At 38.9% G+C, this 18364-nt stretch overlaps 2 protein-coding genes across 2 annotated transcripts in view; both read left to right on the forward strand.

Moving 5' to 3' along the window:
• The first annotated feature begins 1139 nt into the window (after nucleotides 1-1139).
• ndufs1 (NADH:ubiquinone oxidoreductase core subunit S1) lies at nucleotides 1140-16632 on the forward strand. Its single transcript, XM_062061117.1, has 19 exons — nucleotides 1140-1272; nucleotides 1661-1737; nucleotides 1797-1888; nucleotides 4184-4291; nucleotides 4371-4447; nucleotides 4546-4627; nucleotides 4707-4837; nucleotides 4912-5097; nucleotides 5163-5297; nucleotides 5596-5710; nucleotides 5800-5945; nucleotides 6033-6161; nucleotides 10552-10681; nucleotides 10764-10924; nucleotides 10991-11145; nucleotides 15753-15928; nucleotides 16002-16136; nucleotides 16206-16278; nucleotides 16353-16632. Exons 2-19 carry the CDS (start codon nucleotides 1665-1667, stop codon nucleotides 16442-16444), a joined length of 2196 nt encoding a protein of 731 aa, XP_061917101.1. The 5' UTR covers nucleotides 1140-1272; nucleotides 1661-1664; the 3' UTR covers nucleotides 16445-16632.
• A 1244-nt stretch (nucleotides 16633-17876) lies between these two features.
• zgc:110699 (uncharacterized protein LOC325371 homolog) overlaps nucleotides 17877-18364 on the forward strand; it is an 18534-nt gene continuing 18046 nt past the window's right edge. Inside the window, exon 1 of the transcript XR_009827532.1 lies at nucleotides 17877-17898. The gene's annotated coding sequence lies outside the window, so the exon portion shown is untranslated. The remainder of the gene's footprint in view (nucleotides 17899-18364) is intronic.

Below are 18364 nucleotides of genomic sequence, written 5' to 3' on the forward strand. Positions count from 1 at the left end.
CAACACAGTAGTTAATACTATGATCAATGTTAATTCAAATACTAAATGTGGGATATAAATAATAATGGAAGTACAATTGTTTGTATATAGTATATAAATTGGTACAAAAGTTTAACATGTCTACAAGGATATTTCACATGCCTTTACTGTGTATATAATTGAACTGTGTTTATGTTATGTATAATGTGTATTTATAATATGTTGTACAAAGGACATTTAATAATTTTCGGAAGTTTATTTTGTACTTGATATTGTTTATAGGGTTAGGCGCAATAAGTGTTCAACTATTCAGCCTAAACCCTTTCGGTCTGCGACATTTTCATTTTCAATTTATGAATGTACAACTGTTTGTTTATTTTGTTGACGATTGACCGAAGAATAATAAACTTGAACTGTTTGTAAATGTTGAAATTTATAAATAAAGGTTTATATAAAAAAATAATAATAAAAAATAACCATCATTAATTCTCTTGTCTAACCAAAAAGCTGTGAAAACGATAATGCTGTGTTCCAAATGTAAGTTATTTACTGAAATTGAGTGAGCCTATGGCTTTGCACTTTGTTTATTTTATATATATATATATATATATATTTTGGATTTCTAACCCCCTGGCGCTTCTTTGTACTCTTTTTGTACTGTTTTGTATTAGTTTTGTACTGTTTTTGATGATTGTTTCTGGTCTGTTTGTAAATGTTGAAATTTATAAATCAAAGTTTAAGAGAAAAAAAAAGATTTTTTTATTTTTTGAAATAATAAAAAAATAAAATAAATAAATTCTCTTGTCTCAAAGTAGGCTTACAAAGCAATGAGCTACCTGCTGCTACCTACTGGTACGGAATAATATTACATGGTTACACTGCTGATCTCCAGACAGCACAGACACTCTACAACGGCCCGTTGTTTGCGGATTTAAATTATTGGTTTGCAAAAGAATACTTTTCTGACCAATTAGGTGAAATTGCATGATTTCCCACGGCACACCAAACAATATCTCACGGACACGGGTACACTACTGTGCTGCGGCACAGTGGTTGAAAAATAATAACCTTAAACTTTAGGATATTATTATGGCGCTAGTGCACAACATTTAGACATTTCTTTAGCATCCATGCTGTTTACACATATGTCCACTAGATGGCAGACTACTTTGAACGTGGTATGTAAGCGGAAGACGAAACTTCCGCTAGTTCCGCCAACTACGCCATTGCCTCTGGATTGCAGGAATAATACAAATCACCGCTGTTCTGGTCCAGAAGGCCAAATAGCGACAGGTAATGATCCTAAATCTAATACATGTAATTACATCATTGCATTGATGAACAGCAACAGAAGTAGAGCGTGGCGTATCCAATGTAATCCTCAGTAAAGCTGTTACAACACCATGTCCTTGAGTAGTACTCTTAGCTAATGCTAATAGCCTGTCAGGCAAGGACTCCTGCCACCTTAATTTCCCAATATATGTATAAATATACTGGAGTTTCACATTATTAATATAAGCACTTATCCATAATTCTACTTTATGTGACGTTAGTTGTCTTTTTGAAAGGTTGTTGTTGTGCGTGTCTTGGTTTGTTGTTGTATATCATATGACATGTTTATGTTGTTTTGAGGATTACCGTAACATTCTCTTATTATTTGGTTGCCCTTTTTGTCGTGAAGAATCATGTTGCGCCTGCCTAATGTTGGCCGGGCCCTAGCAGGAGCCACCAAGGGCAGCCTGGCTCCATCTAACACCGGTAAGTCGTGCACATCCCAATATGTGGATGCTTGCGTACAACATGTGTATTTATTTCAGTGCATATGTCTGTGCGTGCTGCAAGCAACATGGTGGAAGTGTTTGTGGATGGAAAACCAGTGGAGGTGGAGGCTGGCACTACTGTCCTACAGGTAAATAAATACATAATTTAAAAGACACTGAAGAATAATAATGCTATATAAAGCATGTTAGCGTTATGTATAGGGATGGCGATATGGCCTACCGTATTTTTCGGACTATAAGTCGCAGTTTTTTTCATAGTTTGGCCGGGGGTGCGACTTATACTCAGGAGCGACTTATGTGTGAAATTATTAACACATTACCGTAAAATATCAAAAAATATTATTTAGCTCATTCACGTAAGAGACTAGACGGTCTAAGATTTCATGGGATTTAGCGATTAGGAATGACAGATTGTTTGGTAAATGTATAGCATGTTCTATATGTCAGTTATTTGAATGACTCTTACCATAATATGTTACGTTAACATACCAGGCACGTTCTCAGTTGGTTATTTATGCGTCATATAACGTACACTTATTCAGCCTGTTGTTCACTATTCTTTATTTATTTTAAATTGCCTTTCAAATGTCTATTCTTGGTGTTGGGTTTTATCAAATAAATTTCCTAAAAAAATGCGCCTTATACTCCAGTGCGATTTATATATGTTTTTTCCCCTTCTTTATTACGCATTTTCAGCCGGTGCGACTTATAAAATGAGCAAAATACATAAATATTGCATGTTATTATTAATGTGCCTGTAACATTACATATATACATACTTACAGTGTGTGTATAAAACCTTAAAGGCCTACTGAAATGATTTGTTTTAATTTAAACGGGAATAGCAGATCCATTCCATGTGTCATACTTGATCATTTCGCGATATTGCCATATTTTTGCTGAAAGGATTTAGTAGAGAAAATCGACGATAAAGTTCGCAACTTTTGCTCGCTGATAAAAAAAAGCCGTGCCCCTACCGGAAGTAGCGTGACGTCACAAGCGGTAGTGCTGCTCACAATTCCCCGTTGTTTACAATGGAGCGAGAGATATTTGGAGCGAGAAAGCGACGATTACCCCATTAATTTGAGCGAGGATGAAAGATTCGTGGATGCGGAACGTTAGAGTGACGGACTAGAATGCAGTTCAAGAGATATCTTTTTTCACTCTTACCGTAACTTAGGTACAAGCTGGCTCATTGGATTCCACACTCTCTCCTTTTTCTATTGTGGATCACGGATTTGTATTTTAAACCACCTCGGATACTATATCCTCTTGAAAATGAGAGTCGAGAAGGCGAAATGGACATTCAGTGACTTTTATCTCCACGACAATACATCGATGAAGCTCTTTAGCATGAGCTAACGTGATAGCATCTGTCTCAAATGCAGATAGACACTAAATAAATAAATACCTGACTGGAAGGATAGACAGAAGTTCAACAATACTACTATCAGGAGACACCGAACCAAACACTGGACATGTAAATACACGGTTAATGTGTATTCGACGCCTGTCGAAGCCTAGCAATGCTGTTGCTAACGACGCTAACTTAGCAACGGGAGCTCGTCAAGGCTGTGATAAAAACATTAGCGCTCCACCTATGCCAGCCAGCCCTCCTCTGCTCATCAACACCCGTGCTCACCTGCGTTCCAGCGATCGACGATGCGGTCAGCGGCCCGGAGACGTAGGAAGTCAAGGTTAGGTCGCCGACGCTAGTGTCTACTATCCAACAAAGTCCTCCTTGTTGTGTTGCTACAGCCAGCCGCTAATACACCGATCCCACCTACAACGTTCTTCTTTGCAGCCTCCATTGTTCATTAAACAAATTGCAAAAGATTCACCAACACAGATGTCCAGAATACTGTGGAATTATGAAATGAAAACAGAGCTTTGTGTATAGGATTTTTCGGGCTCCGAATACTTCCCTTGTCCTCGTGACGTCACACGCATACGTCTGCATAATAAAAAGTTTTCAAGCGGAAGTGTGGCAGGAAATTTAAAATTGCACTTTATAAGTTAACCCGGCCGTATTGGCATGTGTTGCAATGTTAAGATTTCATCATTGATATATAAACTATCAGACTGCCTGGTCGGTAGTAGTGGGTTTCAGTAGGCCTTTAATTGGAGTTGTTTGGATGTTTTTTAGAGCGCTTTATAGGCAGAAGAGAGCGACTCATTGAATCCATTGTTAGCTGACTTGTGTTTACGTTTATTTACAAGTTAGAATGCATAAAAAAAGTGATGCATACTGTATGTGTGCTTATCTCACATAATGATTGTGAATGATTGGAAAAATTCCAAAAAAAGGGCATTTCCCCTTTAAGGTTAAGAAAAAAAAATGGTCATTGCATTTTAGTGTGAATAGCGTGCCCGATTGTTGTTGTTATTGTGTAATTGTTTTGTCTGTTGTCGTCCATCATCAGGCGTGTGAGAAAGTAGGAATCCAGATCCCAAGGTTTTGCTATCACGAGCGCCTCTCAGTGGCTGGAAACTGCCGCATGTGTCTTGTGGAGATCGAGAAAGCCCCAAAGGTAAATAAGGAAGGAGTCTTCATAGAAGAAAATGTCGCTATAAATGTTTTGCTCTTTGCTTGTGTTTTTCCCCCTTTAGCCTGTGGCAGCATGCGCCATGCCTGTCATGAAGGGCTGGAACATCCTCACAAATTCAGAAAAGACTCGCAAAGCAAGGTGTAGACTTGAGTTGCAGTCAAATTCAGTCTAACGTTAGCCGCCAAGCTTTCTTTGAATTGAAGGCAATGTTGTCTAATGAGAATGTGTTCCTCCAGAGAGGGAGTGATGGAGTTCCTGTTGGCCAACCACCCACTGGACTGCCCCATTTGTGATCAGGGAGGAGAATGTGACTTACAGGTAGCTGTCACATGGGAACCAGGATTAGGAGAAATGAGATTTACTACTCACCGTAACCTTAAACCTGCTGTGCTTTCAGGATCAGTCCATGCAGTTTGGTTCGGACCGCAGTCGTTTCACAGAGGGGAAGCGAGCAGTGGAAGACAAGAATATCGGGCCACTCATCAAAACCATCATGACTCGTTGCATTCAGTGCACACGCTGTGTTCGGTACATAAGATTAAGTGATGGTTTAAGTATCACTTCACATACAAAAGTGTGTAAAAGTAATGTTTTTTGTTCAGTTTTGCCAGTGAAATTGCTGGAGTTGAAGACCTGGGCACGACAGGAAGAGGAAACAACCTTCAGATCGGGACTTACGTGGAGAAGATGTTCATGTCTGAGCTGTCGGGGAATGTCATTGACATCTGCCCGGTCGGCGCACTCACCTCCAAGCCATACGCCTTCACTGCACGACCGTGGGAGACCAGGTATAGGAAACATTATAGCTGAACCAGCGGGTAAGAAGACACTTGAAATGTTAAACACGTTACAGGAAAACGGAGTCAATTGACGTGCTGGACGCCGTGGGAAGTAACATCTTGGTGAGCACGAGAGGCGGCGAGGTGATGAGGGTCATGCCCAGGCTGAATGAAGAAATCAATGAAGAATGGATCTCGGACAAAACTAGGTAAAACACAACCTGCACGTTAGGAAAGAAAAAGCAGCTGACTTGTGTGACTTTTATTTTACATGTCTAACTGATTTCCACTCGTCTGCATACAAACCCTTCCTTCATCCATTTCTTCCATTTTCTACCGCTTATCCTTCTTGGGGTCGCGGGGGTTGCTGGAGCTTATCCCAGCTGCATTCAGGCGGAAGGCGTGGTACACCCTGGACAAGTCACCACCTCATCAAACCCTTCCTGTTCTACAAAATAAACCGGTCCTGTCCACCCACCTAACATAAACTCTGCTGTGTTCCTTCAGGTTTGCTTATGACGGCCTGAAGAGGCAGCGATTGACTCAGCCAATGTTGAAGGATGAGTCAGGTCAGCTAACCACGGCCACTTGGGAGGATGCTCTGACTCGTGTTGCAGGAGCAGTAAGTGTTTGCTGCATACCTTTTAGTTTCCACGATCTTTCTCATCTAGATCTGTTCCATCACACCTCACAATGACCGCTTGTGTTTAGCTGCAAGGTGTACAGGGCAGCGAAGTGGCCGCCATTGCAGGAGGATTGGCCGATGCAGAAACTCTCGTCTCCCTTAAAGATCTTCTCAACAGGCTCAACTCGGACAGCCTCTGCACGGAGGAGGTCTTCCCTATGGCTGGAGCCGGGTACGTAGTGAACCAGACTGGACCTTTGGAAAGGCACATATACTTCACAAGCTTTCTCCATCCATTTTTCCCCTTCTCTTTCTACAGCACTGATCTGCGCTCTAACTACCTGTTGAACACGCGCATCGCCGGCATTGAGGACTCTGACCTGCTGCTGCTGGTCGGGACCAACCCACGCTATGAAGCCCCGCTGTTCAACGCCAGAATCCGGAAGAGGTATAACCACTGATTTAAATGTAAAAATCTCTGCAATGATGTGATGACTGATCATGTTTTTTGTGGGAATATGAGGTGAGATGTTACCGGGCAAACTATTGTTGCAAGACAGGAACATAAATAGGTTTGGGCAACGAGCATCGATTGTTAACCAGCCGGGTGTTACATTCGATTTTCCTGGTATCGTCCAAATTTTTTAATGATTCCTATTTTCGATGCAAATATATTTTATTGAATTTTACAGTTAAAATCACATTTGACAGTCATACTTTGCTCACGCAGACACTTCCCTCAACCGCCCTCAATTGTGGCAAATTAACTATTGTATTTTTCGGAGTATAAATCGCTCCGGAGTATAAGTCGCACCGGCCGAAAATGCATAATAAAGAAGGAAAAAAACATATATAAGTCGCACTGGAGTATAAGTCGCATTTTTGGGGGAAATTTATTTGATAAAACCCAACACCAAGAATAGACATTTGAAAGGCAATTTCAAATAAATAAAGAATAGTGAACAAGAGGCTGAATAAGTGTACGTTACATGACTCATAAATAACCAACTGAGAACGTGCCTGGTATGTTAACGTAACATATTATGGTAAGAGTCATTCAAATAACTATAACATATAGAACATGCTATACGTTTACCAAACAATCTGTCACTCCTAATCGCTAAATCCCATGAAATCTTATACGTCTAGTCTCTTACGTGAATGAGCTAAATAATATTATTTGATATTTTACGGTAATGTGTTAATAATTTCACACATAAGTCGCACCCCCGGCCAAACTATGAAAAAAACTGCGACTTATAGTCCGAAAAATACGGTACATTTCTTTTTCTTTTTTTTGCAAATATATTTTATTGAATTTTACAGTTAAAATCACATTTCACTGTCATAATTTGCTCATGCAGACCCTTCATACAGGCACACATCCACTCATACACACTCACATGGACACTTGAGGAGAGAGGTGCACTTGGGCTTTAACAACTCAAGGTTTACAGTATAGACATTATTAGAAAAAATACCCAGGTATTGTATATATCCATCCATCCTGCTCTGGCTCAAGATCAGCGGGCTATCCAGACCACAGCAAGATGGATGAATATTCCTCGGCATCAAGGATCCTCAGGAAGTGATCACAAGATCACCTCCCGAGGGCCTCTCCACCGTTAACACTTAAAAAAGAAGAAGAAAGTCACGGGGCTTGATCAGATGCAAAAAAATAAAAAGTCACAAAAAAAAGCAAGTAAACTGTCACAAAACCATATCAAAAGTGACACAAAAAAGCAATAGTAGTGTGGGATCAATACAAAAAATAATAACAATAAAAAAAAAGAAGGAATAAAACTACCAGGGCTGCAACTAATTTGATAATCGATTAATCTGTCGATTATTACTTCGATTAATCGATTAATAATCAGATAAAAGAGACAAACTCCATTTCTATCCTTTCCAGTATTTTATTGGGGAAAAAACAGCATACTGGCACCATACTTATTTTGATTATTGTTTCTCAGCTGTTTGTAAATGTTGCAGTTTATAAATAAAGGTTGTATATATATATATAAAAAAAAAGTAGCCTCTGCACATGCGCATAGCATAAATCCAACGAATCGATGACTAAATTAATCGCCAACTATTTTAATAATCGATTTTAATCGATTAGTTGTTGCAGCCCTAAAAACTACAAAAAAGATACGGCAGATTTTTTAAATGTCTATAAGTTATAATTCAATATACTGTATGTCAGTAAAGGTTTCCAGGTTAGTTCCCATTTATTCATGTTTGTAGACTTTATAAATCTTATTTTTTCAAGACTCATTATATTCACAAGTTCATTTTACCAGTTCCTGAAGTTTGGTACAGATGTGGTTTCCCACTCTTTGAGAATGAGTCTTTTGGCCAAGACCGTCCCGAGAAGCAACACAGCTGTAATTACAAGATTATAACCCTGTCAGGGACAAGTTTTCTCCGATATACCCCCGAGTAAAAGAAGAAGATGCTGGACCAAAATGATTGAATAATTCGACATTCCCAAAACGAATGAGACAGTGATACTTCAGCTGATTTACATTCATCATGAAATGGAGATGTATCAGGATAAAATTTGAAGACTACATTTCTTACCAGGGTTAATATCACTGAAGCCTGAGGATTAGAGGAGGATGCTCAACATGTTAACTAGAGATCCAACAATTTTTGGCCGCGCCGGTTTTCAGTGTCGATATTTGCCATTTTGACTTTCGCCCAAATGCAGCTGAGATAGGCTTCAACCACCCCCGTGACCCAAAGAGGGACAAGCGGTAGAAAATGGATAGATGGATGGACGTAGATCGGTATCAGGCTTCTTTTTTTTTCTGGTATCGCCCTTTTTTCAACTACAATAGAACTACATAAGCAGATACAAAATATACACATAAGTTACTAGTATTTACCGGTAGTTGTTTTAGTTGTTGTTGTTTTAAAAAAAATAGTGAAGTAGATAGTAATAACCACTGCTCAACCACCAGCCATTTTGCCGTGCATGAGAAAAGTTCTCTTTTTGCTGGAGCCCAATCTTTCATTTTTGTATTAATTTAAGAAAAAAAAATACTCTGAAATATGTTTTGATATTTCACAGGGCATTTATTTGAGTTATTGTGAGAATTCTTCTCTGGTTTGCTCAGCTGCTTGTGTGTGTTCATTAAAGAAGCTCCGCAAGTTTCATGTTCCATGGTACAATCAAATAACACGACAGAGATGGATAGACATAAAGACAACATTAATAATATTCTTCCAAACATCCAAACTTTGTGTAAATATTTAGACAAATAGGATACTTTTTGAAGAAGAGCAGGTAGCAGCTCACACATTCTCATACATTCTGTAACATCGAGCAAGAAATTATGTCAGCCAGCCTGAAAAAATGACTCAACTATAAGCTACGTGAAGGAGCCCAGAACTGTTTTTATTTAAATGTTTGCAATATTTCATGGTTCCCCACCAGGAAACTTTACAATGTATTAAATACATAAACTGCTATAAAATTGTGTAAAATTGAGTAGATGTTATTGTGATATAGAGAAATCCCAAATATTTTTTTAACCAATTTTCCCAGGAGATTTCCCATATTTTAAACTTAAAGTGTTGACGCTGGTCTGACCCGCAGTATTAGACACATGTAATAAAGGTGTTTGTGAAATCTCGTAATGTAGTTTTGCTGCTAAACTAACCACAACAATAGTTTTTAATTACATATTGTCCAGCTGTTTACTGACATATACTTTTCATGTTTTTAAAACTTTAACTGCAAATTAACATTTACTCCAAAAATGGGTTATCGGCCTCCTTGACTACTGATAATTGGTATTGGTATCAGCCCTGCAAAAAAACATATTGGCCGATCTCCAATGTAAACCCACAGAGTAAGAGCAAGCAGGAGCAGGCAAGCTCATCGCTAAGCAAGCATGAAACAACAGAATAAATAAGTGCTTAGTAAAGTTTAAGAAGTCTTATTGGAACCACGTTACAGCACAAAGTTAGTAGTTATTAACAGGAAATTAACAAGTAGATTAATAAGAGTGTGGAGAAAGGATAATATAACAACGGGTGGGCTCCTCTTTTACACACACACTAGGAGAAGACGGATCAATCTGTTAATCGGTGGTGCTGATACCAAGGGTAGTATCAGTATAGGTTAGATGTTAGTGTGATTAGATCAATAATCTTTTTTTTTTTGTTATGCTTAAAAATTCAAGGAATAATTAATTCCCTGGACACAGCAGGATGTTGAGGGCAAAAAAACCAATTGATGTAAATAAGTAATAGATTTGAGTTATTGTGAGTATTTGTTTATTGTGGATTGACTTTGTTTTGCTCAAATAATTGTACGTAATGAAAGAAAATAAGCAACCAGTTTAAATATTGTGTTGATATTGTTAAACTGTCAATAGCACTCACCATGAAAAAAAGTAAAAATGTGTGTGGTCTATATCATGAATGATCAGTATCGAAATCAACAGTATAAAACTAGATTGGAACATCCCTATCTCTAACCCATAAACAGAAGGTCTGTAAACTTTTTTTGGGATGTTTTCTAAAATTATGTGAAAGTATACTCCTGCGGAAAGAATCTTCATAACATTTATAGTCAAGTTTAAAGGTTACTGGTCGAAAAGAACCCAGTGAGAAATTCATAGTAAATTTTGACCCTGCCTCTTTAAAGAATCATAATCGGAAATCGCTTGGAACTGGAATCAAAACGAGAAACTGGAATCGTCCAAATTGAAATGATGCCCAATCCTTAACATAAACAAGATTATGTTTGATTATTTATATAAACATTTTTTACGACCCACTTGATATAAAAAAAGGCAGAAACAAATGTTCTCCATGTGATCCAGCTGGCTCCACAATGAGCTGCAGGTTGCCCTGGTGGGTCACAATGTGGACCTGAGTTACACGTATGACCATCTTGGAGAGGAGACATCTGTACTGAAAGAGCTGGCGAATGGAACACATCCCTTCTGCCAGGTAAGAGCGGCACTCTGCTGCCCATGAGCAAGCACACAACATGAAGTAGTTCACATTCTCTATTGATACTGTTGGTCTGTAGGCCCTTGCAGCTGCGCAGCGTCCAGTGGTCATAGTGGGCAGCAGCGCTCTACAGAGAGAAGACGGCGCTGCCATTTTGAGTGCCGTTTCCACCATCGCTCAGAATGCCAGAACTAGCAGTGGAGTGGAGGAAGGTTGGAAAGTTCTCAATGTCCTGCACAGGTACGTAAGGCAGATGATAGATATGCAGAACGGATGTCAAACTTGAGCTTCTATGGGTGTCAACAGAGTGGCCGGTCAGGTGGCGGCTCTGGACTTGGGCTACAAGGCCGGCGTGGACGCCATCAGGACGAACCCACCCAAAGTCTTGTTCTTGCTGGGAGCCGATAGTGGGTGCATCACCCGAGCCGACCTTCCTAAAGACAGTCTCGTCATCTACCAGGGTATTTGCACACACGTCTTACCAACATGCCACAAAGAAATCAGAGTACAGTGTAAGGATGGGCGATATGGCCTAAAATCAATATCGCCAAAAGTTTGGACGCACCTTCTCATTCAATGCGTTTTCTTTATTTTCATGACTATTTACATTGTAGATTGTCACTGAAGGCATCAAAACTACGAATAAACACCTGGAGTTATGTACTTAACAAAAAAGGTGAAATAACTGAAAACATGTTTTATATTCTAGATTCTTCAAAATAGCCACCCTTTGCTCTGATTACTGCCTTTCACACTCTTGGCATTCTCTCGATGAGCTTCAATAGGTAGTCGCCTGAAATGGTTTTCACTTCACAGGTGTCATAGTTTTGATGCTTTCAATGACAATCTACAATGTAAATAGTCATGAAAACCAAATCAAAATGAGAAGGTGTGTCCAAACTTTTGGCCTGTACTGTATATATGTTATAACCATTTACATATAACCTGTTTGTAACCAAAGGGGTTACACAGGCTCCTAAAATGACTGCTGACGTATGCGGTGACATACTGCATAATTTCTGTTTTTATTATTTTGTCAAAATAAGTTAATCTACTTAAGGATTTACCTACCGCCTGAATACAGCTAAAATAGGCTAGGCTCCAGCACCCCACCACACCCCACCCCCTGCGACCCCGAAAGGGACAAGTGGTAGAAAATGAATGGATGGATCTGGTTACTTTCTGCTGTAACGTGATTTTATCTACACGTCTGTTAAAATGTAATAAGTACGTATTCTTCTGTTTAGATACTTTGCATTAGTTTCCCTTCCGTATTTGCCCTTAAAGACATCCTGTGACTTTTTTCCTGAGTGTTAACAATAACAAAAACGACAGAAGATTTTTTAATGACAGAGATATCAATCTAACCACTGTAGAATAAACCATGTACTAATACTATACTTGGTATCTTTACTGTCAATATTTGTATCACTCTGCCTCACTTTGTTTACATTCTGAATCTCTAGTTTAGTGGTTAGAATATCCTCCTACAGTCTCTAGTGTAGCATGTTTAACTATTCCTCCTTCTCCAGTGAGGATATTTGTTTTTTGCCACCATAGAGCCAAGGATTGCTAACTTAGAAGCAGATTTACACAGTTCCCTGTTTGTGTCCGAAATAAAGTTTGAAAGTTTGATGTGGAGGGACGTTAGATGCTAGTGAGCTAGCGAGGATGCTACATTGCGTTGAGAATTTGCAGGACACTACTACATTTTGTCATCGACATGCATTATCACAATATAGCGATAAAATTAAAAGCTCTATCGTCGGCCAAATGTATATCATTTAAATATTGTATATTGTCTCTATCACGCTAGACTAGTACAGTGGTTCCTCAACTTACGACTTAAGACAGTTTAAGTTTTGAGATAAGAGTTGTCTCTCGGCTAGTTGTTAGGCTTTAAGTTGCAAGCAAACATTTTAGTTACAAGCATCGCCACCATTAATTGGTTTAGCAAATGCCACAGTTAGATCCGCCCAAAACATCTGGTCTCACTCGCTAGCATTATCTTATACAAAGTACCGTATTTTTCGGATTATAAATCGCTCCGGAGTATAAATCGCACCGGCCGAAAATGCATAATAAAGAAGGAAAAAAACATATATAAGTCGCACTAGAGTATAAGTCACATTTTTTGGGGAAAATTATTTGATAAAACCCAACACCAAGAATAGACATTTGAAAGGCAATTTAAAATAAATAAAGAATAGTGAACAACAGGCTGAATAAGTGTACGATTGCCGTTTTCCGCTGCATATTTCACTACTTCCAGCTTGTAACCTGCAGTATATGATTTCCTTTTCGGTGCCATTTTTGTTCAGCCCTTCTCAGTTTTAATAAGTTACCGCCAATGTTGAAATGATACATTTTCATAGGTACGGAAGTAGTAGCAGATAGCATCTTTTTTTTCACAATGCACTTCTGCCATGACCCGCACTCTCCGAATTTTTATTGGTTGACGTTTGTGTGTGTGTGACGATTGCTGAAGAGGCCTAGTCTCTTATGTGAATGAGATAAATAATATTATTTTATATTTTACAGTAATGTGTTAATAATTTCACACATAAATCGCTCCAGAGAATAAATCGCACCCCCGGCCAAACTATGAAAAAAACTGCGACTTTTATAATCCGAAAAATACGGTAAGTGTGAAGGCAACGTGGATTAGAGATAAAAATGTATCGTGTTATGCGCTCCGTCATACAATCAATGAAGTTCGTAAGTAAAGGTACTACTGTATGCAAAGGCTGGACAATCAATCAAATTGAATTTCTTTTTTGGCTTCTCACAATCATAAAAATGATATAATCGGGGCAAAAAAAAGCAATTAATGGGTCGTGCAACGTGCAGACAAATTCCTGAAATTGTGAAACGAATTAATGAGCGATTGAGGGGAAAAAAGACCACATCTACGAGAAGTTTGGGATCTCACACTGCGATAATATGCCTAATCAGAAATCACCAAAAAAAGTATGGCTTTTCCACATTAACATAACCGTGGACGGAGTTGCCGAATTGGCCGATAAAACGTAATCTGCTGTTAAGCGCAGAATATCAGGGAAATCGACATAGATGTGAGTGAAATGCTGTCATTGTGAGAAAGAAGAACATTTGTTTGGGACAATACTGTGTCCAGAACCACTCATTCATTCCGGAAACACTCAACCGCCTCGTGCTGAACTAAACAATGTGGAGACGGCCCCTGGAAACAGCGACTAAACTATAAAGCTAAAGCTAGCAAGAACAATCCATACACCCACAACACATCTCATCTGCTTGTGTTGTTGTGAATGACATCATATTACTTTTTTTTTTTTTTTTAATTTTTTTGTCCTGTCCAGCTTCTCAGGCAAATCATATAGTTGATGTAGATGCCCATATCAGCTGTTCAGATTTACTTTACAAAAGACAAGTGTAGGATACTTCTCTCGTTGTGTGAACGACATCATAGATGTAAGACCAATGTACGACCAGGAAAGCAGTCGCGAGGCACGCTGTTTTTTTTTTTAGCGCCTCAAGTCGTTGCCTTACTTGTCAAGCTCAGAACATCAGCACACTTCCCCCCTTCAAATAACAGGGCTGTGCACAACATCCAGTCCGACCGTGCTAACAAGAAAGTACCTTACACAAGCATAATGTACTTAAAGAAAACATTAAACAAAATAATTTATTTTTCTCAACCATCCCCCCCAGTGTTTACCTGTTTCTCACCCTTTTTGTAAGGGGTACCGGAAGTTGGCAGACCCGCCAGCGATCCTGTTCTGTCTCCCTGTAATGTTTGTCTGCTCTTCTATGGGATTGTGCTGAAAATCGTAATTTCCCCTCGGGATTATTCATGTATTTCTAATTCTGATTCTGATTAATATCCATCCATCCATCCATTTTCTACCGCTTATTCCCTTCGGGGTCGCGTGGGTTCTGATTAATATATTTACGAAAAATATAATGCTTTGACTTAAAATATTGATCAAAAATGTATTGTACCAATAAATGTTAAGATTTTTGCATTCTATTAAATTTTATACATGACAAAACAAGTATGTAGTATGCTTGTACAATAAGGGTAACTGGTAAAAAGACAGAATTTGAAAAAATTAATAAGGGAAACATTTATTTTATTGTATCACTATTGTTATTTTAATTTACTGTTGTTACTATTATTATTATTATTATTTTACTTGTTTATTTGTTACTAATTTATTTCTGTTGTTGTTTTTAATTATATTTGAGTTTTGATGGTACAATAAATACTCATGTTTTAAAATGACTGAATAATTATAATTTCTGTATCAAAATAACCATCTTTTCTTGAGAAGCATCATATAATCAATGACGGTCAGTATGGCTTTAGGTCCAAACGAACAACCTCAATGGCGATAACTGAAGCTATTGAAGAAATTACTAATGCACTGGAGCATAAAAGATATGCAGTTGGTATTTTTATTGATCTAAAGAAAGCCTTTGATACCATTAATCATTCAATTCTACTAGATAAAATGGGAAGATATGGAATTAAGGGGCTGGCTGGTGACTGGTTAAAAAGTTATTTAACAGGGAGGGTACAGTTTGTAAAAATGGGTCAATTTTTATCTGATACTCTTGACATTGCTTGTGGTGTCCCCCAAGGGTCCGTGTTGGGGCCAAAACTGTTTAATGTATATATTAATGATATGTTTAATACATCCAAAGTACTGAAATTTATACTATTTGCAGACGACACAAATATATTCTACAGTAGTGATGACTATAATGAGCTCATAAATACAGTAAACAGAACTAAACATAGTAAAAAAAAATAGATGGACAAATAAATTATCTTTGAATATAAATAAAACTAAGATAGTGATGTTTGGAAATCGCAACATAATGTCTGAACAGAAAATACATACTATACATTACCTTTTGCACTATATTAATTGATATTATTATGTGTTGTCAACTTTGTACTATTTTATGTCATTGCCTGAAATAAATAAATAAATGGGAAAAAAAATGAAATGAACCACGATTATTATTTTTGCCACAATCGCCCTACTGTATTCTGAAGTCCCTTTTTAAATCATTACAGGTCACCATGGTGATGTCGGTGCAGCAATGGCGGACATCATCCTCCCTGGCGCAGCGTACACTGAAAAGAACGCTACTTACGTCAACACAGAGGGGAGGAGCCAGCAGACTCGAGTGGCTGTCACAGCACCCGGAATGGCCCGGGAGGACTGGAAAGTCATCCGAGCTATATCAGAGGTGAGCATGAGGTGACATATTCGGGTTAAACGACTGCAGCGGTTCTAATAAAAATGTGACTGTGTGCCACCAGTTGGCAGGCATAACGCTGCCCTATGACTCCATGGATGAGGTTCGATCCCGGCTGGCTGAGGTGTCTCCCAACCTGGTGCGCTATGACGACGTGGAGGAGGCAAACTATTTCAAGCAGGCAAACGAGCTCGCTCAGGTAAGCCTCGCGTTGACTTGCCAAGTCTCTCATTGGCAAACATTCTTCAACGATCTCGTTCTCCGTCAGGGGTTAAAGCAAGACCTCATCGCTGCTCCTCTCATACCACCTCAGCTTTCGGTAAAAGACTTCTACATGACAGGTACGCACAGTATGCACAGAGGAATTACACCGAAGTAAACTCCAGCTTCTAATCCCAATCATGTTCTCCTTCAGATTCAATCAGCAGAGCCTCACAAACGATGGCCAAGTGTGTGAAAGCCTCCACAGAGGGAGCTGCTGCTGTGGACGAGCCCTCCATTTGTTAAACGTGAACACTAGTCCATAAACTCTAAAGTGTACTGGAAAGATCCACACTTCTTTAAACTCAGTGTTGCGCCTTTTTAATTTAAACGTGTCCTTGTTGTAGCCACTTTCATGGTTTTCACTCCTGGTAACAAGCTCTGTTGGAGGAAACATTAGCTTTGAAAATGAATAAAATATTATCTAAACTGTATTGAGTGCTTTTTATTTGAATCAGTGGTGTCTAAAGTGCAGCCCGCTGCTTGTTTTTATGTACAAAACCCAAAACCAGTGAAGTTGGCACGTTGTGTAAATCGTAAATAAAAGCAGAATACAATGATTTGCAAATCCTTTTGAATTTATATTCAATAGAATACACTACAAAGACAAGATATTTAATGTTGGAACTGAAAAAACAAAATTTTTCATTTACAGCTTAAGTTGTGGTATTTTAGGCTTCATATTGTGCCACACATTTTCAATGGGAGACAGGTCTGGACTACAGGCAGGCCAGTCGAGTACCCACACTCTTACTATGAAGCCAGGCTGTTGTAACACGTGCAGAATAGACTTAGACTTAATCTTAGAAAAACTTTATTGATCCACAAGGGAAATTGTTACACACAGTAGCTCAGTTACAAAGGATGGAAAGGATAATGCAGGTATAAAGTAGACTAAAAATGTACGATAGTGGCTTGGCATTGTCTTGTTGAAATAAGCAGGGTCGAGGCGGGGTTTGGTGGTAGGGGGGGTGTATATTGTAGCGTCCCGGAAGAGTCAATGCTGCAAGGGGTTCTGGGTATTTGTTCTGTTGTGTTTATGTTGTGTTACGGTGCGGATGTTCTCCCGAAATGTGTTTGTCATTCTTGTTTGGTGTGGGTTCACAGTTTGGCGCATATTTGTAACAGTGTTAAAGTTGTTTATACGGCAACCCTCTGTGTGACCTGTATGGCTGTTGACCAAGTATGCCTTGCAAACACTTGTGTGTGTGTAAAAGCCGCATATATTATGTGACTGGGCCAGCACGCTGTTTGTATGGAGGAAAAGTGGACGTGACGACAGGTTGTAGAGGACGCTAAAGGAAGTACCTTTAAGGCGCGCCCCCAATATTGTTGTCCGGGTGGAAATCGGGAGAATGGGTTGCCCCAGGAGATTTTCGGGAGGGGCACCGAAAGTCGTGAGTCTCCCGGGAAAATCGGGAGGGTTGGCAAGTATGTGCTAAGGTCAGGAATAAATTATAAATGTTTTGCTTTTTTAGCAAATGTTTAATGTATACGCTTCAGACTCCTGTTAATTGGTGCTTGACACATGTTAACTGTTGGCAGGCTAACTTTAGCATCTTTGCATGCTATTGCTTACTTTTCTAGCTGTTTCACTGATTCGCGCCTTGGAGTCGTATCATGTCCTCATTGATGCTAACTGGCCGGCGTGCTACCTCGTCAGAAGGGATGTGTTTCATTCGCCACCCCGTCAATAATAAGTATTTCTCATTTTCAGCATGTAAAACTATTTATTGTGTGAATGTGAATGTGCTTTTCAGCACTGACACAATAATTACTTGGTAACTTTGATACTTCACTGGTAGCATGCTAATGTTAAAATGTTAGCGCTTTTTTTTTTTTAGCAATTTTTTAATCAGGTATACTCCTCAGTCCTAAAATGTGGTATTTGACATTTTAGATGTTAATGTCAACATGCTAACATGAGCATTTTCGCTTTTTTAGCTAATTTTCCTGGTATACAACTCAGAGTTGACACGTTCATTGTTAGCATGTTAACGTAGCATGTTCACATGCTAATATTAGCATTCTACCTGTTTTTTTATCTTATTTTGCACCTATGCGCCCTAGTGTGGTATATATATTCTTCATTTACGCTATCTGGCTAGCGCGCTAACTGTTAGCGTTTCAGTTCGGCTTCGGCTTTTCAGCGTTTACACACAATTT

Source organism: Entelurus aequoreus, linkage group LG01 (assembly GCF_033978785.1).
Source record: "Entelurus aequoreus isolate RoL-2023_Sb linkage group LG01, RoL_Eaeq_v1.1, whole genome shotgun sequence".
Classification (NCBI taxonomy): Eukaryota; Metazoa; Chordata; class Actinopteri; order Syngnathiformes; family Syngnathidae; genus Entelurus; species Entelurus aequoreus.

Coding starts and splice junctions, on each gene's coding strand:
- ndufs1 (XM_062061117.1), top strand. CDS start 1,665: ATGTTGCGCCTGCCTAATGTTGGCCGGGCCCTAGCAGGAGCCACCAAG. Junction 5,711..5,799: donor TGACTCGTGTTGCAGGAGCA/GTAAGTGTTTGC, acceptor GCTTGTGTTTAG/CTGCAAGGTGTACAGGGCAG. Junction 10,925..10,990: donor GTTCTCAATGTCCTGCACAG/GTACGTAAGGCA, acceptor GGGTGTCAACAG/AGTGGCCGGTCAGGTGGCGG.